Source organism: Rhynchophorus ferrugineus, unplaced genomic scaffold (assembly GCF_030347505.1).
Source record: "Rhynchophorus ferrugineus isolate W39M unplaced genomic scaffold, kcgeb_rfMv2 rfM4, whole genome shotgun sequence".
NCBI lineage: Eukaryota > Metazoa > Arthropoda > Insecta > Coleoptera > Curculionidae > Rhynchophorus > Rhynchophorus ferrugineus.
The window spans coordinates 20,419,852-20,446,172 of NW_027472583.1; the positions used below are offsets into that span (position 1 = coordinate 20,419,852).

General features: G+C 31.8%; 1 protein-coding gene across 1 annotated transcript; it reads left to right on the forward strand.

Annotated features, from left to right (window-relative positions):
- On the forward strand, positions 1-24,548 carry LOC143194997 (uncharacterized). Its single transcript, XM_076401829.1, has 3 exons — positions 1-230; positions 13,995-14,353; positions 24,275-24,548. Exons 1-3 carry the CDS (start codon positions 177-179, stop codon positions 24,447-24,449), a joined length of 588 nt encoding a protein of 195 aa, XP_076257944.1. The 5' UTR covers positions 1-176; the 3' UTR covers positions 24,450-24,548.
- Positions 24,549-26,321: the final 1,773 nt, after the last annotated feature.

A 26,321-nucleotide genomic window follows, 5' to 3' on the forward strand; every position in this document is an offset into this window, starting at 1 on the left:
CGCAGCCCTGAAATTATAGGTGGGATTAGCGAAAATTACTACGTCACAACATTATAAACAAACGAAAAAATAATATAAACAAACTTACACGATGTTGCTCGTCACAAGCCCGATAGAAGCTCAACCGTAGACAACGCTGTCTAGTCAAATTTTTGTGATAACTTCGAACTGAAAGGATGAAAATCCAAAGTTTTTGTCTCGTCAGTGTATTTGTGTGTTGTACCGTAGCGGTGAGTGATTTATTTTTACCTTTTATTATCGATTAATACTATTGGTAATTACGTGGTAACATCCGGGTTTTGTTATCAAATTATCTTTGAACCCTATATCGGCTTTAAAAATCGCTTAATATCTGACTAATACCCGTGTTTGTAAGTTTTTCTTAATTATAGAAGTGCTTAATACCAACATTCATGGGAGGATATTTTGGTCTAAGATCAGAAATATTTTTACAAAAATGTCAATAAGTAATCAATTTTTGTTAAATGAACATTCTAAAACTTTTCATGTAAATATTTAAACTAACATGTATATGGATGTTTCTAATAACATCTATCTATTAAGAATAATGCGTATTAATTAATATTAGATTAAATTTACGTTGTATATTTTTGTGCTACAGTTAATTGTTAATATACTGAAGAAATGTTTAGTTATACATAAATCCAATAGTTCATAAATGTGTAATCTTCATAATATCTTGTATGCAAAATACTGTTAATCGACAACCCTTACCCATCTTTTCGTTACCGTCAATTTGCGTGTTTTCAATCTCGAAGGAATTGTATATTTCTTGAGGAAATCCACGAATTAATCCCACTTTTTTTAGTATCTTCACAAAAAAGTGAAGCGTTGCTCCTACAGGTACGTCGGAACAAAGGGCAATAAAAAGGAGGACGGCCCTGACTTAATGTTTTCGAGTATTTTTTTAACAGTTTTGCATGTGGTCGGGCGTGCTTTTCGCGCTGTGGTCAAACGCTCACACGCATTAATAGATCAATTGAAAAGTCCCCGGCCTAGCACATAGATGGCGCTACTAGAATTAAATCCATATGTTTTTTAGTTAGCACTAACCCACAAAAGATGCCTGTATAGATTTGACAGCTGTTGGATCATTAGTTTGTGAATTATAACATTTTGAGTGAAGCAACTTTTGTTATTTAAAAAACAATGGATAAAAAGGAATTTCACGTATTGATAAAATATTGCTTTTTGAAGGGAAACAGTTTAGACGTGGTGAAATGAGCTCCGAAGACGATGAACGCAGTGGACGCCCAAAAGAGGTTGTTACCGAGGAAAACAATAAAAAAATCTACAAAATAATTTTGAATGACCATAAATTCAAATTGAATAAAATAGCAGACACTCTAAAGACATCTACTGAACGTGTACATCATATCATTAACGAATATTTGGGTATGAGAAAGCTCTGTGCAAAGTGGGTGCTGCGCGAGCTCACTTTTGACCAAAAACAACGAGGAGTTGATGATTCGGAGCAGTGTTTGAAGATGATCAAGCGTAATAAACCCGAGTTTTTGAGTCGATATGTGACAATGGATGAAACATGGCTCCGTCATTTCACTCCGAAGTGCAATCGACAGTCATCCGAGTGGACTGCACACGATAAACCCGCTCCAAAGCGTGAGAAAACGCAATAGTCGGCTAGCAAGGTTATGGCATCTGTATTTTGGAATGCGATAATTACCAGTTTTAAAACGTCGAAATCAATATTCTAATGTTGAAATCCATGAAGCATGATTGCCATAAGCTCCATATAAAATTCGATGACCTTCAGTCGCCTTTTTCTTCAAATGGAGGCAAAAAAATTAAACTTCCCGCCAATTAGATTTGCACGGTACAAATTAAGACATTTTCAACGCATTGAATACATGTTTTGTTCACACTTCGACGAAATGACATATACTGAAAAGTACAGTATCAGTGATGCTTCAACATGAAGATGGTTACAAATATACGAAGCAAATTGAAACAAAGGAACAACATATCTTGTAAATCCTTCAGAATTAAAATATATGCTGCTATTAATAAATAAATGTTAATAAACACATTAAATTTATTACCGGAACAAATTTCCCGCAAATATAATATAAACACTGAAAACCAAAAAATGATTAATTGTACGCACTATGTAGCGATAATATTTTCTGTTTACTTCATTTTATCTCGATAACAAACACAGTTTTGAAAGTCTAACAATATTTGTTTTTATCACTATCAAAAAAGGATTATTATCAATTAAACTGATAATTAACCAAGAACTCTAAATATAGATACTTGCATTTTAAATATATAATTACAGCTGTTAAATATCATCAATCATAGAGGCTAAAATAATTGATTTATACAATGTGTTATATAAACCACTAATAACAAATAAATCTTCGGTTATCTCTCGCTATGATTATAAAAATATACTTTTAAAAATCCCCTTTTCAACATCTTGGAATGTTTTTAAAATATTACCTTGCATTCCGAAATTATCACCAATTAAAAAAATAAAATTGTTCACAATAAACAAACAATATGGATTTATTTTCAGTTTATCACAATATATACGTGTCAAATGAAATAATGTATTGCACGTTAGTATTACAAAATAAAAGCTATCAATAGATTACATAGAACATTAATAAAAAATAATGTCTAATAATTTACGGCTTGTTGGTTCACAGATCAAGCCAACGAAATGGTCTTCCTAATAATGCGAGAGTTCCGCTGTTCAAGTTCAAATCCTACTTGGCCATGGATGTTTCTAATGCATATTTGGGGCAGCGATTATCAATAGACAATTATGTAAATTTCAAGAATAAACATGCCATTTCGAATTCTGGCAAATACCAAGCCATATAAAACCAGAAAATCCAATTTTTTGTAATGGCCTATGTAGTGTCACATAAGTGAGCTTATGACCAAGGATCATGACCATGAATTGTTAAGACTAGAGAGTTCAATTAGGTTCAAGCAGCTGCTGATGAACAGTACCAATCTAATCCTATTCTGAACACGAAGTATCAACTTTTTTGCCACATTATTGTCATACCTGTTCACCTGTATTCATTTTTTTAAAAATGGCCCGACTTCGTTTCACTTCAGCAGTAATTCACAAATGAACACTCGAATCTTTAAATTATTCACTCTTAATTCATGTGAAAATCCTGTATCGGGTTTCTTTTAGTATCCAGTCTTATGTAAATGGTTCAAAACTGTTTTGCGGTCAATGTTTAGGTGATGATGTTACTTCTGATATGTTTAAGAATGGCATCGACTTTTCCAATATTCGACAATTTCCCCTGGTTGGTAAAGAAGAAACTCCATAATTTATTAAACAAATAAAAAAACCAATAAATCACTGAATATCGAATCATTGAAGTCTCATGTTATAGAGGATTTCTTAAAATTTGTATTGTCGATGTGGGCAATCTTAATTCGTCTATCCTTGATATTTTATTTTCCTACCAAGATTTTTGACAAAAAATTATTTCATTCGAATGTCCATAATTTTTTTAGGATCTCTTAAGAAGAAATATTCTTAATGGTCAAATACTCATGTAATTTATTTACGTGCCGTGCTACTGTGTATTCGAAGATGAGGCGGGGTGCTTATATTACTCTGACTGGTAGTGATGAGTGAGATGTCTAGACATAGGCACTTTGATTTATGTTCGAATAGATTTATACCGTCAGTGTTGTTTTGTATCGCCGTTCAACTAGTCACATCTTCTTTCTCTAAATAAAATAATATTTTAAAATAAACTAAAAGTTCTAATTTTATTTTAAACCCTTTCATATTTTATAACTTATCACCCGCGGATGTCAAAAACTCACAATACAAATCCGCACAAATACATGACAATACAACCTTAAGTTCACATTTCTTTAAAATTTTATTAATATATTGCTACTAGTCACTGAAGCTAACCTATAATCTGCTACAGTGACTTAAATCTATGCATATCTAAGTAGCGGAAATAATTATGTCCAAGTAGCATAAATAATTAGTTCATGTATTAACTAAAGACGTAAATATAATTAAAAATTATATTAATCCACTTATTAATTCGCATTTGTCACAGATATTTAAAAAAGCTACTTATGATAATGTAGCGACCTTGAGGCATGTCGAATTTTACATCGTGGAATAACGGTCTACAAAATACCCAGAAAAATAATCCCAGATGTTGAACACGGTCGGGGTGCCAGCCGCCAACAGAACCCGACAACGAATAGCTGGCGGCAACCCCGAGACGTTTATCTGGGATGTTATTGAAGGCTATTTCCATTCATTCTGTATTCGACCATCGTTTGGTTTAGACGTGCTACCATCGACTGCCCAAGCTTCGTCTCCAAGTAACACCGCTGCCATCCGTTTTATCTAATTGTATTTTTCACATTTTTTAAATAGGGGACATTAAGGGGCATTAAACTTACCGACTGGCGAGTGACTAACTTAGAAATCATCCGGTCTTACCCAGCCTGGTTAATGGCGTGATTGATAAGGACAATCACAAATGCTAAACCCGCTTGAAGCCGCGACTATAACATCAGCAGGAGGACTGTCCTGTCGTCTTTAACGCTGCGCCAATCAAGCCGGCCATAAGGTGTTTAAAACATATCAGAATACTTTAATAATTCTCTATAAAACAGGTTTTCACTATTTATATGAGAGTAGACACTAAAGATTGTGAATAACTGCTGAAATGAAATGAAATCGATAATTATTTTAAGAGAATGACTACAGGTTTACGATAATATGTAAAAATATCGTGGTAGAAGCACACAAAAGGTTTCAAAGCTCGAGTTGACACTAATTTGTTTATTCTACAATTCATTTATGACTACCGTTTATTCCGGTCTCCGAAAAACCCTCTCAAGGGTATGGCTTCAAAAGGGACTTGTGTCTTCAGTTGTTGAATATTTTCTTTCAGAAATCGCAAGAGTTCTGCAGTGTAAAATACAATCTTAATTTTTATTTTTGAAAAGTGGCAATAGGGCAAAAATCAAACGGATTTCCATAAGGTTTTAAATCATTTGGTTAAAACAGCAATTTGTCATTGGCGGATAACTGACTCATTTCCTTCCGATTCGTCAATATTTTTTTTATATTCTATCATTTTTATCTGTGAATGTGCTAATACTATCATAAGTATATCAATTCAATATTTATTGACATTGATTTACTGTCCATTAATTTTTGTTATTCATGCCCGGATCTATTTATTTATATTGGTATTTATATGTTAAAGATTACAGATTACAGATCTACAGCCACTTAAGTCCTTTTGACTGTAATAGCCTTAGCAAATGTAATAACCAATCTGCTTAAAGTGCCCCTTACCCAATTTACAATATAAACGAGCAAAACTTCAACATAACATATAATCATCTAGACATACATGTTACAGAGACCTTTCTCTACGAAAATAATTCCGGAAGGAATAATTTTAAAATTCTCGAATATTATTAAACAATTTGGATAATATCAATAATTCAAATCGACAAAATATTTGGAAATTTGCTTAATTCGAACACTTGTTTAGCATTCAGAGGCGAATTCGATTTATGAGTTATTACAAGTGTTATTTATAACCGCTTTAACAGTGTTGCTTTATTAGAAGCTTATAAAACTTAAGAAGCTGTAATTTATGCATAAATGATAATATTTAGAGCTGGAAAGTTAATATATATTCCCATATTTTCAATTTTCCTAAATAAATTTCAAGATTCCTGGAAAGTATAGTATATCAGCCTAGGAAAAATATTGTTATTTTTCAGCGGTAATTTTCTATTTTATTTTTTTACACGAGCACTAAAATCGTCACATTGTTAAACCAATTACGTGTCAGACTTTAATCAATAGGCCTCTACCGTTGTTTAACTAAAATTACTATTCCTCCGGACTTTTACAGCATCTATTTCTTCTTCAAACATCTATTTTATAATGGATTTTATAATTTTGCAAAGTACATAAACGTCAAATCGGTTTTAACAATAAGAACACTGGTTTATTGTTCGAACGAAATAATTGCAAATAATTTGCATTAATATTAATTATAATTCTTAAATTCAACATTGGAAAAATAGACATGTTTTTTAAAATTATCCACGTGTTAATATATTTTTGAATATGGGTTAAAAGTGTAACTAATAGCAATTGTAGAAAGAGTAATAATTAATGATTGAATGAATATGAATGATTATCCATGATTCATTACGACAATTGATTTCGCGACAATCGCAAGCACATTAGTAGTGCTAGTCTTATTTGAACACAAAAAGTCTTCAAAACAATTACCTAGGAACAATTTTTTCTGCAGTATTCTTATTAATTGGATACCAAGATATTTCTATAAAGAATTTCCGATTCCTTATAAATGCGGTTATATTTCATTGCTTCACTCCGAAACGCCTTTTTCTACGACGGCTAAGACCAGCGATCGGTGAAATATATTGTCCCAGAGTTAAAAAGAAGGCAAATCGTTGGTGCTAGGTTAGCCCGAACGTCTGTGACAAGAAGAGCTGCAAGATTTAGTAAAAAATCGTCGGCCAAGAGAAATAGTGGACGAAGCCCAAAGTTAACAGAGAGAGATTCATTAACATTATGAAATGGATTGTGGCTAAACGACATAAAACTCCCACGGTAAAAGTGACAGCAGAACTAAACTTGGGTTACAATTACGAAACCCTTCATAACTGAAGTCAACACTAAGCTGAAAAAGAATTTGACTTGCTTTCCATTACCACTGCAGCTAAACACTGCCATATTTCAAGATGATAATACGCTCATACACACAGTCCAAAATATTCAGTCTTCATTTTAGGAACATGAGAATACCATTAAACATTTTTTCTGGCCAGACCTCAACATAATTTAACCATTATGGGGAGTTTTAGAGCAGGGAGTGAGAAATAGATTTCCATCTCCAATATTATAGAAGCAATCGACCGATGTGTTTGTACAAGAATAGGACAATATTAAACAACATATTTTTAAAGCATATGGTGGCCAACATCCTAATAATTAATAAAACATTGTGTGTACATCAGGTATTGACATTATTTTGTCCATCCGTTTCTATTATATATTATTTCATTATATACTCATATAGATTTGCAATTAACACAATTGCAAAACTAGGTAGAGATAACAAGATAAAGGTTTTGTAAAAAATATGATTGATCATTATTTTTTGTTTAGTTTAATACATTATATCTAATGCCATTAAAACCATATATATTTTCTTGTACGTAGATATTCGCATACATAACAGGAAGTATTATACAGAAATACGATATGAATATATTCGTTAGATTATTAATACTCATATTGTATCGATAACAATTGATAGTCAAAATTGCTTTTCCTGCCAAGTAAATCGGATGATTCATTTTTTTTTATTTAGCTCTTCACAAGTCTTAGCACTCAATTTCACTCCATCATTCTCAAAGTTTCTTCTGGGATGACAATATTTCAGTGCGGATATGACCTTACTCTGAAAAATCTTATGGCCAATCTTCAAGCTAATCTTATCTTGGCCACTTTTATTCCCCATATCTTATTTTTTTAAGACGAGTTTTGCAATACCTTAGTTACTGCCCATAGTGGTGATATATATTACTTTATTATTTGATTTATTTTATATTTACTACTTGATTTTCCGGACTTTGAGATTAAAATGATTTCACCAAGTCGAGACAACCATGTAGAGTAGTTTTAAAATTCCATATGCTCGCTGCTTTATTTTGGTTATAATTAGTTTTTATAATTTTTATAATCATCAACTTTTTAACCATTGAACAGTAAATTATATTCAAATTCAATTTCGCTTAAACAATTCCCTCACTATATCTTAAACCAGTCACTGATGTGCCGTCTTAAAACACACATAGCTATATCCATCACACGATATAACAGATACTATACCTTACATACATATTTATAACATAAAATGAAACAACAACTGGAAAATTGTGTTGTTATAATAATTAGTAAAATAATAGTTACAAATGATATCGTGTTTTCTGTCAATTTCTGTCAATGTCTGACAATACAATAAAATAATGCACCTTTACCTAAATTATCGTCTTATTTTATTATCGATGTTTTACGAGCTATTTTAAAGATTTTTGTTGCAGTATTTTCGTCTAAAATCTGAAATCTGAAATCTATAGATTGTTTAAAACTAATAATTGTATTACCCCATAAAACTAGCTATAATAATGGCACAAAATATATTATAGCTGCAATATTTTTAAAACCAGAACTAACTATACAGTATTCAATAAAAATAACATCTATCAACAAAAATATAGGTTCATAAATTCTTATTCGTCAATTCTATCTGCATATCAATTATAATGTGCATTAAGAAGTAAATAATTTTAACCCATATTAATAATTTAATAACCGAATAATCTTAGTTGATATTATTTCAAATTTCACATTCCCATCTTGCCGCCTCCTTTATAGTCGTTTAGTTTATTTTTAACTTTTAAGGAAGTCTATATATCTGCCGAAAATTTCACAATTCAACAAATTTCACCAAAATATGATGCCACACAAAGTAGTTAAATTATATTAAAAAAGGTGCCAAAATACATACGGCAAATGACATAAACTATTCATTGCAATAAAAGCTCCATAATATTTTGCTTATATGTTATTACATAAAGGCTATAAAACATACTTCCCATATTAGAAATCATTTTTATTACTGTAGCATAATATTTTTGTAAATTATAGTAGCTTTACATGAAATTCCTATTTAACAAATGTACACAATATTTTGAGAATTTACAATTTTTTCACAACCATAACACAAAACTTTAACTTGTAAATTGAAAGTGTACTAAAATGTTCGTGGTTTACTTCGCTACGATCATTTGAACTCAACGTTTAAGTTAAATATCCTCAGTTGGATACGAACTGTGCCAAAAAAAATAATCTTAACGTGTGAACTTAAATATGCCTGTACCAGTACGAGGGAAATCCCAAAATTTTCTTAATTGTGAGTAGAAAGGTGGCTTTTGATGTGCCAGATTATGTTAAAAAACAAGATTTCATTTATTATATCGTTTTTGACTGGATCTACTAGAGTTTAAACAGATTGTTAATGAACGCTGTAATGAAACTTACATATATTTATACTGATTAAATTTTTATTTGTATATAATGCCAAATAACGTAAAATCTGTCTATAAATCCGACAAGTGTTTTGAACTATATGAAATTAAGTTAAAACTACATAAAAGAAGAGATCTCTAAAACTTCTATGACAATATCTTATGACTCTGATAATATCAAGCAGAATTGAGTACTTGCTCAATACGATTTCCCAACTTTGATCCATACTATATTCCCAAAAGACTTTTTTGAGCAATATCTGACATGAAAGTAGCATAACAAGACAAAAACTAACGAAATCCTAATGATCATAAAATTTCTCTCCTACAAAACCAATATACTATCAATCAACATTGACGACAGCTGGTACTCGTATAGCATTTCCAGTTCTTGAAGTCTATGGAAAAGCCCCTTTGGTAACCTGCAGTGTTACGCCTTCACTGAACCTTCATTAAACTATTAAATACCCTCCTAAATGATTACAATTATATTTTAGTAATCCTATAGTCATAATGGGAAAATCTTCATTGGACGTTTGCTAGGTATCTCCCAAGAAAGTGAAATAAATTTAGAATGCCGTTGACCAACTCTCAGTGCATCAAATCCATACACGGCTTTGTTCCAACTCCAATACCATCTGAATAAAATCAAGAAATAGTTTAAGCAATGCAAAAATAAATGCAAACCTAGCCAAGACCACTCAAGTTCCTTACACTCGGAGCAGAGAAACATTTCCGTCAGTAAAGTTATCTAACCATAACATCTTACAAGAGGGGACTTGAATAGTAAGTTAACCTAGCAGAAACACATCTGGACCAAGTGTAAACAACTCGACAGTAAGCTCCGTTGTGTGAATTGGTTAACAGGTCCCCAATCCCATTAAAGTAATAAGAGTAAAATGATGGTATAGAAAGCCGTCAACAGGCAATATGCACATAGAGCATGCTTAGTATTCCCTAAAGCAGTAGTATCGTAGTATTTGCGCAAATGTTTATATAAACGAGCTAGCATCGGCGCTAAGTAGAATAGAAGGACAACAGCATGGCAAAAACTCAAGAGATGCGACATACTCAATCTCATAAACAGATTGATGTAGTGAGATATGAGCTGAGCCCATAGAATGAGACCCTGTCATTAAAAAATACAATAACAAACAGTTTAAAATACGAACAACACAGTGGCTTATCGTTCTGGAACAGATTACCATGGCGCAGAAAAGAGAAGATAAAGAAATTGACCAACTATTCCAATCTACAAAAGTTTATCAACAGGAAATGTAATCCAGATTTCTGACAGATCTAATTTAACTTAGCGAATTCCGTTCAGGTAGCAGAGGCTATATCCTCCAACCATCCAATAGACTCATCAATGTTATCTACCATAAACTCATAGGACTCAACATCGCCTGTCACACACTTCACTAAAAATATTCACAGAGGAAGTATTAATATATAATAATAATAATAAAAATAATAATAATAAAGAATATAATTAAAAAAGAGTTAATTTAAATAATGGTGTAGTTGGTTGGGGAATAAAGTAATGGACATGCCTCTGGTGTGTGTGGGATGGTATTACATTTTTAAAAAATCACCTGGATATTACATTCTTCAAGGAACTGAAATTATAATACTACTGTTAGTATAAAAGTAAATTTAACTTTGATTGGACATGTAACATTATAGCAATTGCTTTTTCGTTGAATAATATTACCTGATATCGTAGCAAATAATACTATTATTAGGTTTAAAATGTATACCAAAATTTAGTCGAGTAGAACTTTTTTTCAGGATACATTACTCAACTAATATCTCCGTAGTTGGCGCATGCGCTTACGGCATTCCATTTGTTATTGGAACAGAGAATACTTAATGTTGAAAATATATATAAAGAGAGAAATAAACATTGAAAATTTTGTGGAATAAAACATTTTATTTAAAAAATTATCGAATAAAATTAAATAATAAAAATAATTTCTATATGCCTTTCCATTTTTATAAGAACACCATATTTAAATTAATTTACATGTTTGACTATTGACTATGACTACTATTCTTGACAAACCTCATCAATGATTTGACTACTTCCAACACAACAAGATTCATTTTCTTCTCTGTTCTGGTTATAATATGTTATAAATTAACCAGCTAAGATTCCCACTAAAAATAAAATTGATACTGTTTGGATTTTATAGCTTCTAAAAATGTAACCTTACATTCTGCACTTACCCTTGTTCTTCCATATTTTAAATACCGATATACGTTAAACCACCAAGAATAACACAACAATGTAATTATTATTAATATAGAATTATTAACGTAACATAAAATCTAAATATTATAGATTGCATTATTGTTCTGACTTGACCGACTGTACCAAAAAGAATGTAGCGCCATTAGAAAAGGAAGGCTCTTTTCTATGGTCTTCTATGCGGGATAGTGCGTATGTGCCAAATCCGAAGATATTTGTTAAGCAATATATCGTTTTTTTTTTCATTCCTGAGGGTTATATGATACCTCAACAGATTCGTATATTAAAAACTAAAAACAAGCAATACAAATAAACTTACATTTGAATGAATAAACAGTTGTTGTCTAGCCTGAAAAAATAACGCGGTATTTCTCTTCCCAGTTTATCAGTTTAGTACAGATCGCATCATTAAATATTGTGTTTTGAAGAGGTAGAAAACCAATATATATCATAACAGAGATTATCCGCAAGTTTGTATATATTCGAAAGAAAAAATCGTCTAATAAATAACATTCCAAACTATTTCGAACGGCATAACTTCCAACAGAGTATGTAAACCCGATCCGGCAGAAAACAGAATGAACTCGTGCCTATAAATTCTTTTCATTAAGAGCTTAAAAATATATGACCACTCTAATCCAAAATTAAAACACGTGATTTTTTAACTGAAAAAGTTTTCCTCATAAACACCGCTACATTATTGCAGAAAGGTTACGTAGATAGATGCAATACATTTCTAGACCATTAAATAGTAGATGTATTGTATGGAACTACGTACATCCTGTGTATATGGAAAGATAAACATGAAGCAAGTTAAAGTGGGTAAATTATTTCTAGTAGAAGGCGCTATTACAAATAAATAGAAAAATAAAACAAAAATTAATACCCCTTAATTTTAGTCATCACAAATTATACCAATATTTGACCAAATTTACCCAAAAATAGTCTAATATAAAATTGTATTCTTCAAGATAATTCCCCTATTAATATAATCAGCGAACCAACAATAATTCGGTTCATAATTCCATCATCTAAAAATAAATAGCTTTACTTGTGTAAACGACACAAATACTTAAATATTAATTCCTCTTGACAATTTGACACGGTGGAAGAAAGTTCATCAACAGCAACTGTAAAAAACGTGAAGAATCAGTATATTCCGTCTACTCACACCTTTCAGTGTATCATAAATAATCAGTATATTAGTATAATTTGGTAGAATTAAAAGTATAGTATAATTTAAATCCCAAGAATGCCAGTTGAGGCAATTGAACGTTTTCCAATATGTTCCAAAATAAGAATATGTTTAATAAAATTAATTCTCATCCTAATGAATACGTAAGAATCCGAAATGAAAGCATCAGAAACTCATTAATTCGCCTAACTTCGATGTAGACGTCAAGAATTACTTATTGTTCTAAAACTAATAAATTAATGACAATTAATACATATTTTTCACTTTGTATAATCGATAGTAATAGGGAATGGTGTTGCAAATGGACGCTATCCAGATTAAACAAGTGTAACGGTTACACCCTCGATAATTGGGCAGAATATCCACAATAAAATTCCTCGTTCGATAACTCGATAAATCACTTTTAATATAAAAAACCATATTTAGGTCTTCAAATAAAAACCTTTAACCGAGGAAAGGATATGCGTAAGTGCATATTTATGAGACTTTACTCGTGAATTATTTGTCTATAGAGTCATTTCAACACGTCCCACTTCCTTCCGTAAAAACTTAAACAGTTTTATTTTGTAGAAAGTAGCAATTTTGGTGATAAAACCTACGAATTTTAGATCTGACTCGGTATAATTCCAAGCTCATAAGACCGATCTTTTCTGAAAGTATTCTCCAGATTCAACTCAATATCAAAAAATAAAGAGATTTCATATTCGATTGGCATTAATTAAAATAATCATTGCAGTTCAGGCTGTAAAATCACAAAATTCAATGCACCTTCGCGATAAAGTGCCTTAACAATTAAGTATTCAAACTAAGAAACGTCTAAGCTTTGAAAAATATCCCTAGGCCATCGATACCAGACAGACTTATCACAGATTAGGGTTTATGGTCACCAAAGACGGAATACATTAGCACAATTGCTTACTATTGAAAATTAAGGAGAGGAAAAGCCCTAAGCCCTGAATCGCTCAATTTCTCAAGTCTAACTATTAATTCTCAATTCAATCCGCTTTGTTTCCAGTCATTCTCAACAGTTCCTCCAGTCCACGCAATTATTGTGAAAAATATGATCAATGTCGCTACAAGAGCCAATTCCTAGTATAGTAATAGCAGAGGGATTTTTAATTTGTCTAGAGACTGTTCAAAAATGGACCATATAAACGACCAGCGATATAAATAAAGTTTCTCTCTCGTTCTAAAGACATAAGTGGTGATATTAATTCCGGCTCATTCCGAATCATAAGTGATCGTAACAATTATGTCATACCACTGCAACTATTATTATTTCGTATAATTATCACATGTTTGACTTAAACAACTTAAGTCAGGTCATCTTCTTAGCCTCGTTAATAATAAAAGTAACGAAATCTCTCACGTACTAAATTTTTGACTAAATAATTTTATTTATTTCAGAAAGCAACAAAAAAACACGACAACAAGGAACATTCGAATAATAGCAGAAACCGATTGTTACCATCCAAAGGATGCATCGATATGATGATTTGCAACAATACATCCAAATATCCCACGAAGATAATCCAGAAGCTGATTAACAAAAACAAATTCCGGGCGTTGTTCGGCAACGGCTCCTTAATCGAGCCTGCCGTGGAAACACCACTCCAGTCTCTTCGGGAACCAGAACCAGAAAATCTTTGCAGGACAAGACCCATCAGTGTTTTCCCTCAAGCAGCTTTAGATCTCTACACTAATAAACCAAGATATATTGTCAACGTTCCCAATTATCAACAGCAAATCGTTTACGAAATTTGTGTGTAAGTAGATATTAACGTTAAAATAATTCATGACATGACTTAACAGGTCGTAATGTTTCCACATTAACTTAGAATTATGGTTTACAACGTTTTCCGGTTTACTTCTAATCTATATCATTAATCGTCTACTACTATAAACCCAAACCGAATTTTATAAGCTGATTCGGTTACATGTTCCAATGCCTTAGACTGCACTATGTGGCATTTTAACTAACATAAAATAAGAAGGAAAAATTTAACATTTTTACAAACTACAATTGGCAATGTGTTCGGCGTCTTCTATAATGTGCATTGGCTGTTTTGTTAAACGGGCTATATAAAGGGTGTTATTATTAGGGAGTTGTTAAAACTATTCTAGCGAACGATTTATTTTAAAAAATTGGTTCAGCTTAACATATTAACTGGCCTTATCGTAGCTATGCTATGGAATTATGGCATTGTTTTAAACAGAATACTTGATGTTGCTTGGCTCTTGTGAACATTGTTTTTCTCTATGGCTTGGTACTGTTAGTGGTAGTTATTTGCCCGACAATGGCTTATCTTCTTAACATCTCGCCCCCAAACGTTTCCTGGCGATTCCTAAGCAACAACTTCTTTAAGAATCCCAGTTACACCCCACATTCATAATTGTTAAGGAGGATCTTATATTCATTACTTAGTTTTTCAATTAAAATCTTAGTTTGCCCTGATACGGCTCTTCGATGAAACAATGCTATTACTATATTACTTTAATTCGTTACTATTAAATTATTAATTAATTATTATATATTAAACTTAATTATTCACTGTATTTATATATTTTATCTTATCGTTATTGAGATGAATGTGCTACACATTTTCCTCTCAATTTTTCCTCTGAAACTTATCCTTAATTCCACTGATACTATACTAAATCTTCAATTTATCACAAATTCACTATCATCAAAGCGTTCTTGATCAGTCCATTACATTGTTGATCATTCTATATTTGAACACAAACAATCATATGTCGCTTGCAATAATTTGACTTTCGAAAACAAATAATTAAATTATTTACAAAATAAAATAAGTAAATTAAATACAGTGTATTAAAATGTCTAACCTATATGTTTTTAAACAGATTAACATTTAAAATAACATATTGGTATCATTAGTTGCACCTCCGCTGGTGGTGCTTAATATATAAAATAATATATTCATATTTGACATTTTGAAAACAATTGAGTGAAAATAGCAAGGCAATTAGGAATTTGTCACATGTAATTTGATTTGCCACTGAATTAATTTTAATACTTCGAATTATTTTAAATACTTACAAGTATTCTTTAAATATAATAAGTAAAGTGGACGGGGAATTTGAAGCATATCTGTTAACGATAATAACGTTAAGGTTTTGCTAAAATTCGCTCCACTAAGATCTTTATAAAATATTTTGATTAGTTCAGAGGCTCACTTAGGGCGACGCGGGACTGTCGCCATGGTTACCACACAACACATTTACCGCATCGCAGCGAACGCACACTTTTTGAAATTCCAATCTTAACCTATTTTTACGATCTTACGTGAAAACCAGGATGCCGTCCCCAGCTCCAGCCATCGCAATATCATATAAAACATACTTAAACCCCCTACCTTCCAAGTCGTCTTTAGTAATAAATGAAGAGCTTCGCAGGAAGCTTAAGATTAAATTAAACGATAACGGACGTCTTCTAAATACTAACTCTAGTTAATGATAACGATCACTACGACCTGACTACGACAAATTATAAACCAACCTTAAATGTTTTCTTCAACTTCTGAGTAGGAATTATATAAAAACACTCCTCTGCTAAAATGTTGTAATGCAAATGCTTTGCAATAATGCGTGAAATCAATATGTTCTTCTTGAACCTTACTTGCATTAGTTTATCTTATTCAGGATTAATCTCGTGAATATTTCTATCTACAAAAAATATTGAAGAAAGTGAATATAAAAGTGGGTAAAACTTTGTTTATAAAGTCATTAATTGGAGAATAACTATAGCCTATCCAATTGAACTTTGGAGGCATAATCCATCTAATTAACAATTGCATATACAAGTGTGTTTATTACTTTCATTAAATAGGATAATTACTATTTTACTTTAGTTCTTGCTTGCGTCGTTGCTATGTTTTCCTTGTCAAGTCATTTGGATATCAATGTATTTTTTCTTTGCTTTTCCTGTCACTATCTGCCAATATTTTTCTTGATACAATTAGATTCACTCCATTCTCCCTAATATATTTACCACATCTGCAAAACCATTAGTATTAATTTTTCCTGATACGTCTTAACCAAATATATATTCTAAACAATTACACACATAAATATGCACAAAATCTTACACACCCTACAATAAAATTTTCTACAGTTATCCTATATTAATTATATACTCACCTTCAGTTATTTCGACTCTCATCACCTATGACCTTATCTTGATAATTGTTAGCATTGAATAATAATCTCACATAGAAGTTTCATTCAATTACTGTCACTTTCTGGGTCATCATTCAAGCTAATAAATAAACTATTGATTTCCAATCTAACACTATCTAACCATTCCACTATTTGCCAATTGATCCTTATTTGTGTCTGATGGAGTTTATCCAAACTGAAGGCGTTATGGTAGACAATGCTTCTTTCCACATATCCTAACCGTTCTTGCTTGTATTGTAATATTTATGAAAAAGGAGTAATGTATTACTACACCCCATATCAATCGATTGGACTGACTATGCAGTGATAGCAATACCTAATACTCTGTGATCATATTGTTCAGCAATTTTTTCTAGTGTGTATTATTTTCCAGACTTATTTTTGAAATGGTAAATTGCATAAAATACAATTAAACATTTATCGAGTAACAATTTTAATTAGCTCACTCTTTAACATGGTATCTTCAAAACTAAATTATATGTTATTTATATAATTAATTAATCCGAAGCCATTGTCGAACCACTTGTACAATCTTTTCCACCAGTATAATATGGCGTATTATCCATAGCAATAATTGATTGTTCCTCCAAAATGTTAACGGTCGATTTTTTAGACTAGACTAAAAACATGTTATAGTTCATTTCTCTGTACAGCATGAAAAAAAATATATATATGCAATGAATTATCACAAAAATATTATGACTAACTTAATGTTATTTTAACTTTTACCTTTTTCCATCGACTATTGTTGTCTTTACATTCTTTATATTAAGGTCTGGCGAAGAGTGGCCAAATGGTCTAGATATACAAATTGAAATAATATATACTCTTTAATTTGATTATATGTCTCTAAAAATTGTATTCTTTTAACGCATTGTCTGGAAGCTCCAACAAATATTTTTGTTCTACACCATTTTAATGCTATGTTTCTTAACAGTGTATCAAGGAATTACTCAAGATCCCACGAAGAACTGCTTGTTCTAAGTTTTCTATGGGAACTTTACAGTCTAACAGTTTGCTGTGAAATAATTGTATTAAATTTTTTGAAAAACTACCCACTATTTTTATATATTTCCTAAATTTGTTCTCGAATAGAACTAACTTCTTAATTTGGTCACATGCTCCGACGCATCAGACAGCGTTCTGCCTCTTTTTAACTAAGTTAAAATGAGAAAAAAATTCGCTCAAAATTTAGTACGAATTTTACTATAAAGAACTAATTTTAAGTATTTTTTTCTGTTATAAAAATATGTTATTTACTGAAATCTTTATTAAAATGATCCAGATTAAATGGTAATGATAATAATATTATGGCTTCCTAAATGGATGTATCCTAATCACATACTCATCCTGTTATTTAAATCTGTATCACGAGCTTTAAATTGTGTAGGTGTCGAAACCGAGAAATCGAGAATATTTTTTATGAAATTACATCTTGAAATCAAAATATCTCTTTTAAATCGATACATTTCTAAGTTGGTAGTGTATATTAATTCGTTTTCAATCTGAAGATATTTCCATATTTTGATCGAAATTTACTTTTCACATACGCAAGATCGGATTTTAGGTCTCTTATTTAATAAACAACGCACGTATATACACGAACCACTTTCCTCTCTTCATTCAAATTAGCCCAAATGAAACTCGTCTGAAAAAACATACGTGCATCGTTCATCTTTGTTTATAGGAAAAGAAAACTCGAATCTAAATTTAGTCGAAAAACAATACGTTTTTAAAATAAATTAGCAACTCTTTTTTTTTATAAACATTAATAAGAAGCTGCGTATTGGAATGATAATGAATCACGACAGTAATACTGGAAGTAACTAGTAGTGTTTTTTGAAAAATAGCAAGATCAAAAGAGCCCTCAAAAGAGCAAGATTCGGTTTCGGCTTGGTGATGATGAAACGTATCTAATTTTACTTAACTATTTTAATATGGATAATTTGTTATGAAAAGCAAGAATATATCGAAAATGGTTTAAAGTGTCAGTCATAAAAAGCTTCTAAAATCTAAATTATTGAGTTTACTTATCAACAGTTTGGGTTTATTAACAATCACTCAACAATTGACCAGGTTCACAGAATAACAGATGTTATTGAAAAAGCCTACGAAAGTCAAAAAGTATGCTCAGCTATATTCTTAGATGTAGCACAAGCCTTCGATAAGGTTTGGCATGAAGGCCTTATTCATAAACTACAGACGATTCTACCAAAACAACACACTGAACTATTAAAATCATACATTACAACCAGAATGTTTAGAGTCAAGCAAGAAGAAGTTTACTCTACAATAAAAGAAGCTAAAGCAGGTGTACCACAAAGAAGTGTACTGGGACCAATACTTTATCTACTTTACACTTGTGATATACCACAAATGGAAAATATCACGATGGCTACATTTGCTGATGATACTGCGATTATAGCTGTCGGAGACAATAGTGAAGAAGCCTCATGAAAATTACAACAGGCAAGTGACAATATAAATAATTGGACACAAGCTTGGAAAATAAGAATTAATGAAAGTAAATTTGTACATGTGCAGTTCACCTATAAACAGACCGTACAAGCACCAATAACAGTAAATAACACTATCATTCCATATATCAACAACACTAAATATTTCGGAATGAATCTCGATGCAAAAACTTCGCTGGAAGGAACATATAAAGAAGAAAAGAAAAGAATTGGAATTGAAATATAGGAAAATGTACTGGCCAATTGGAAGAAAATCACAATTATCAGTACATAATAAATTGCTATTATATAAGCAAATATTGAAACCTATATGGACATACGGAGTTCAATTATGGGGATGTTCTGCAAAGAGTAATATTAATAAAATCCAAATTTTTCAGAACAAAGTCCTGAGAGGTATTGTGGGTGCACCCAAATATTATAGGACTGATTAGCTACATCGAGACCTTCAAATACCCACAGTCAGTCAAGAAAACAAGAGAATTGCAAGGGGGCATGAGGAAAGACTCCATTCTCATACCAATATTGAAATATTGCAACTTTTGGATACCACCAGAACAGGACACAGACTCAAAAGATCAAACCATCTGAGCTTGTGTAGTGTTGTGTAGTGAAGTGCATTTATTAAAAAATTCAGCAGCGACATGTATAAACATTATTTCACCAGAGACTTAGTTAGGGCCGATGGGTCCTCCTAGTTATATACCTAGATTTAAGTTAGCATAAAGACAAATTGTAGGTTAGACGGAAACGACTAGTAACAATGTATTAATTAAATAATAAAAAAAAACTTACCAACAGTGAATATAAACGACCTAAAATTGTTGAGAATGGTAAACCAGAAATGATTTCAAAAATTTGAGTGAATAAATCGTAGAAAGTAGGTCGAAAAATATTTAAAGATATATCTTAATTTACAACCTGCTAGTTCAGCCGTAGAAGACATAAAGAATTTTGACTCATATAAGCAGAAGAAACAAAACAATAGAATTTGATGGTATATGTCTTCGTTAAAAATCATAGCCCCAAAATTACCGCCAGCTCACATCATGGATATCTGAACGTTCACAATAGGTGTAAAATTACGTATCGAAAATATTATTTCACTACAAATTAAACAGATCTTATCAAATATCAAAATGTCTGTAAATCTGATTATTGGAAACAAAAATTCTTCAATATTTTTCACAGGTAGAAATTTATCTAAACAGTATGACAATATATCTAAAATATATAAATACAATATATATAATAACAATACATAAAAAGAAAAGGAAATCTTGATTCATATCGTCATCCATAAAGAAAATTGGATTAAAGTTCCATATTAGTTAACATCACCTGCAAATTCAAGTAAACTTTTGGCAGGTACATTGAAAAATAAATCGTCGAATTACTCTGACAAGACATTATAATTTAAATAAGACAAAATAATTTCTCAATTCTAAAAAATAATTTCATATAAGAACCGGAAAGTTCTACATTCTAAATGTACTCTAGGGATTCTAGACTAGCGGGATGAATTTTAAGTGAGTGTAGTGTTATCTTCAAGTGAAATAAACAAACAATATTTTTACTATCCAGTTTCCAACTAGATATTTAATCATATTTAAGGAATAATTAAAATAAAATATAAGTTAATTTTTTGTTATATTTTAGAATTTCCTTTTTACCAACTAGGGCTTATCTGAACTGGACTAACTGGTAAACTTGGGCTCCGAACCACGGTCCTGGGTATTACGCATATCGACCAGAGAGTAACCACCTTGGAGATCATCCCAAAAAACATCCGGCCTTACCCAGCCTGTTTACTGGCGTGACTGAGATCATTTCCCTTGTCGGATTTTATACTCTTGCTTAAAAATAACTAAAAACTACAATCATAAATTTATGACTATGCCATAGCAGCATTTGAACCCGTAACTATCAGAGTATTAGAACACCGTCCTGCCGCCTTAATCCCTGCACCAACCAAGCCGGCAAGATAAAAAATCAAAAATTAAAGATATTAAGAATGACTATGGCTAACGAAAGGCTAATTAATTGGATTACTAACTAACCACAATTTATATCTACTTGCTAAATGTTAATAATTGTGGCCATACGATCATTTTTACTAGACAACAAAACTATTTTCAGGCTTCCTTTACTTGATGGGTCAAATCTAATTTTTGGGTTGATAAAGTCAAGTGTAACAATAACATATATATCGCGATGAGTAATTGGCGCAGTATATATAATTATTAGAAAATATAATGTAACATAGATAACAAAAAGCAACATAACAATGTGACATGCAGAGGAAAAATTAAAATTATATTTTCAGTCACACTGGTCATAAACCTAAAAAGAAATCTTGTTATTATATTATTATTGCTACAATATAAAGTCCAGAAACCGTGCTTTCTCTTTCTTCTTGAATAACATTATAGAACTGCTTTTGATTTATTCTGTGAGGTTCATAATTACATCAATATCATATTCATAAAATGGGGAAGGAGATGTAGAAATATTATCCTGCTACTACTATGAAGAGTTTACCTTTAGTCCGTAATACGTTTTGATTTAAAGAGAATGTACAAAATAACATGAACATCTAATATATGTATATATATATATATATATATATATATATATATATATCATCAAGGTGATGAGCCACCATTAAATCAGTTACAATTATTCGCAAAATAGATTCTTAGAATATCTGAATAGTTTCCATTGGAATATTGTTCCATTTTCGTACCCAAATATCCACCAATTCCTTCATTGATGTTGGATATGAAAATCTACTCCTCACTATCTGCTCCAAAACTCCCCATGGTGATTTAATTATGTCGAGCTCTAGCGATTGTACTGACTAGGGAAGATGTTTGATGATATTCAGATGATCTTCAAACAAAGAAGAATCTTCTTGGCGCTGTATATGGACGCATTATCATCTTAGAATATAGTAGTGGCATCAATATGCTAGTGAGAGTAAGAAGTTTGTCTATGATGTGGATGGGAGAACTAAACTGAGTACCACGATTTTGATAATAAACTCTTCCTTCTACTTGACTGCAAGAAACAAGCAGTCCGAATCGTAAGCTTTATTGGGACTTTCAATAGATAACATAAGCCCGACCGTTTGTAGAAAATAATGTAAATGATGATTCATCGGACCATACACCATTCTTCGAATCATCAAATGTCCACGTTTCATGATCACTTTTGTTGAACCTTCTTTCTTCTTCTTCCTCAACTTAGCCTTGGCTTCCGTTACAAAAGCTTTTCGCAGTTGCAGTCCACGAATGGTAGCTTTGTGGTGCTCCCACCATATTGTTTTTAATTAAACAATATTATTGTCTGTCTCTGCCGATTAACTTTGGATTTCACCTACTACTCCTCTTTACTAATTATGTTTTACCATATTTTGTGTATGCTGGATAATGTTCATTAACGTGGATGTTGTCGCTGTTTTCATCACTCACGCCACAAATCGAGTACCAAGTGAAATGTCACCATTTTACTGATTTAATATTTCGCAGACAAATCGTATAGACCACTGAAAGATGCCCTACAAGACTTGCCACCTGACTGAGCAGAATATTGGCGTCGTATTATTCATATGGATACCATGTTGCCAACATGGAACACATGTATTAGTGAAATGAAGTACTGAATACACAATTAAATGTTATATACAAATATTCTGTATAGTTTTGATATCATCAGTTGCAATATGCTACATTAAATAAAACAATTAGCAAACAAATTATCAAAACAGACAGCGAGATAGCGCTATGGTGGGCCGAACACGGTACGCAAGGGAAGAATATGTACATAGAAAACCTCGGGACAACATTGAAGGTGCTGAGTAAAATTTCTATTATTATAAACATACAATGGACAAGGGCCTGTCCACACCAGAAATGATAAGGGTAGACAGACTGGCAAAGGAGGCAACAAGAAAGGCGATAGTAGACATCGATAACCAGGGATGGATAAATAAGGGACAGCTCAAATGTGAGAAAAAAGCGAAACAATCGGTAGATGGCAGCTAGCACGGAACAACTCAATCGATTGCAGAACTCTCCATGACTTCTGCGAGAGGGTGGGATGCGAGAGATTGAGCTTAAGCAGAAAGGCGGTACAACTAACAATAGGACAAATAAATATGGCTGTATATATCAGCAGATTTATATTAAGGGAGATTGAAGGTTTGTGCGAATGTAGTAATGGTGAAGAGGACACCAAGCATATAATGGCCGAATGCTGGGATCGTACCACTTTAGAGATCCACAAGGGAACAATAACAGTTCAGATATATATCTGATCAAGAACTGGGAGGAGGCAGTAATTAGCAACGCCGACACTGAGGCAGATAGATCAGACACGGAAAATGTCGGTAGAGACATAAACAATGAACGCGATCAAGCAGATTTTGGATGTCTGGACCTTACTTGATAATGTTGACATAAATACACAAACAAATTGTAATAACCAAGTGTCAATGGCCATTATTCGGTAATTAAGGAGGGCAAAAAGAAACAAACAAATTGACGGGCACTGGGGGATTGAAAACTGACAGTATCCCGACAGAATTTAGATACCTTGTCTCAAGTCTAAGGCGTGAAAGCGCGTTAGGCCCATTAGAAAAAATGTTTTTCAACCCATCCAAACATTTTCTGCTGATGTGTGATGTGAAACCCGTGCGGTGTCCCCTTATCCCATTTTCTATCTTAAGTCATCACTGATATTAAAATCACCTAAACTAACAAAAATTAATAAAATAAACAAGATTTTAGAACTGTATCACCATAAGCTTCTATAAATGAAAAAATTAAGCAATATATATATATATATATATATATATATATATATATATATATATATATATACAGATATACAGTCAAATATAGGTTATATTAAAGTGCTATATCATATTAATAAAACGCTATTAATTTAGAATAAACATAGTTCAAGTTGCACATAAATGTTTACAATAATTTTATTACCTTTTTACAGAAACAAGGACGGCAAATGCATGGATCACGACGCCAAACCATTCGGTTTCTCCACCGTTTGTAAGCAGAAGTACAACAAAGTTAGGCTACTGACCGTGTCCGACAAAAAGAAGCTGCAATTTGGAAAATTCTTCATGCCAAGCACCTGCGTGTGCAGCTTATATCGCTTTGTTTAACGAAATGATCTTTATTTAATATTGTTTACACTATGTATATAGCTTAGAATCTATTGTTTGTTTTTTACTTAAATTATTTTTTTATTATAAAATGAAAGAAACATAAATATTTTTTATATCCTTAAACATTACCCCTAATTTCATATTTAATGAACAAAATCACCACGCAAAGAATGAAAATATTATATAGAGTGTTAATACTGTACTAAAGTAAATAATGTTAATTTCACAGTCCTTTGTAAAAAAACTTTGGCCAAAATTAGTACGTTATTTCATTTTTGTGACAGAATTTGGAAATCATATCGATCTTTAAGGTGGTACAGGTGAAAAATATTCATACTAACTGATCCGAGAGACTTTGTACTGTCTTTTGATAACATAGTTTTTGTTGTAATGCTTTTTGATACATAATATTGTTAGTTACATAATATTATAATGTTGATGGTTTTCTGACACGGGAATAGTAGAAATGCAATAGGATATGTGTAAAACGTGGAATTTTAAAAGTGATGCCACAACTTAACGACTGCCTTTACGGTGTATTTTTCTACATTACAAATACAAGCCGTACTGCAAAATGTAGTCGTTTATAGTCGAATAACAATTCGTTCGGAATCATAAGGAATTAAAACGTCTTCACCTTTGTACTTCCCTTCTGGCTGCGATGATGTTGTCCGTTAATTTCTTCAGGGCAAGCCGGGTGTCATTAAAAGACGTAGCAGGTTGATGTTCCGCAGCATAATGATTGTCGATCCAACTTTTAATTGCAGATTATGAAATGGTAATTCGGCACTTCTAGTGAATGAAAAATTCTCGTCAGATAGTTAATATCACTTTGGGTACTAACAGAATCAAGCCGTCAATTCACCAGATATCTTATTTTGAATTTAAAAATTAATTGACATCAAGGTTTTTTGAAGACAATACGAGGTGTACTGAAAAGTCATTACCGGTTTTTGTCACAGATGTCGCTAGGTTTAAGTATGGAGTGTTATGATTTGACACATATGCCATTTTATTCTACTAGCATCAAGCGTGAAATTTTATACATATTATATATTGCAAAAGTAACACCGTCATAGGTTTATACCTCTTTAAATGTGTTAAGTCTCATGCTTGAAGACTTGTATTTGCGACACGCATTACTTTTTTTTTATTTCAGTTATGATTCTGAAAGTGACAAGAGCTGACAGGAAATTTAATGTATTCAAACAATGTGTCAACAGAAAATTTGCCATTACCAATGTCGGTAATTGTTCGGAAAATACTTCCCCAGTTTGACCGTTCTACAAGGCAACTAGCACATTCATATTTAATTTGAGTGTTTTGACGTATTTTTATAAAATGTTCGACTTGAAACATGCATTGTGTTGTGGTATAACTGACAATGTTTGTCAAAAATAACCTGTTAATCAATAACAATGACGGACTAACCTGGATGGTTAACAATAACTTTAATCGATTGTGGTCAATAACAATGACGGACAATAATAACTTGTAATTGTCAGCATTAAATCATAATCCCTTATTCTGAAAGTTCATCGAGTGGCCAGCGGATATGTTGGTCTCATTCTAAAATATCCATGTCTCATCCAAATGTCTGAACCTCCATTACACCTCTTCCTGGGTTATCTATAAACCAGTTAAGTGCTATATTATTCAATAGTGTAAGAAACGATGTCCCACAACCCTCAAAGATCTATCTCTATTAGATACTTTTCAGAGTAACAGTTTCCTGATATGTGCAACTGCAACATGATAAAATCATTTTCATTAAAAACCACAACAACTTTTCAGCAAAAGTTCGAACATATCAGCCAGCAATGTATATCTTTTTAAATAGAATAAAATAAGAAGGAAAATATTTTCTGA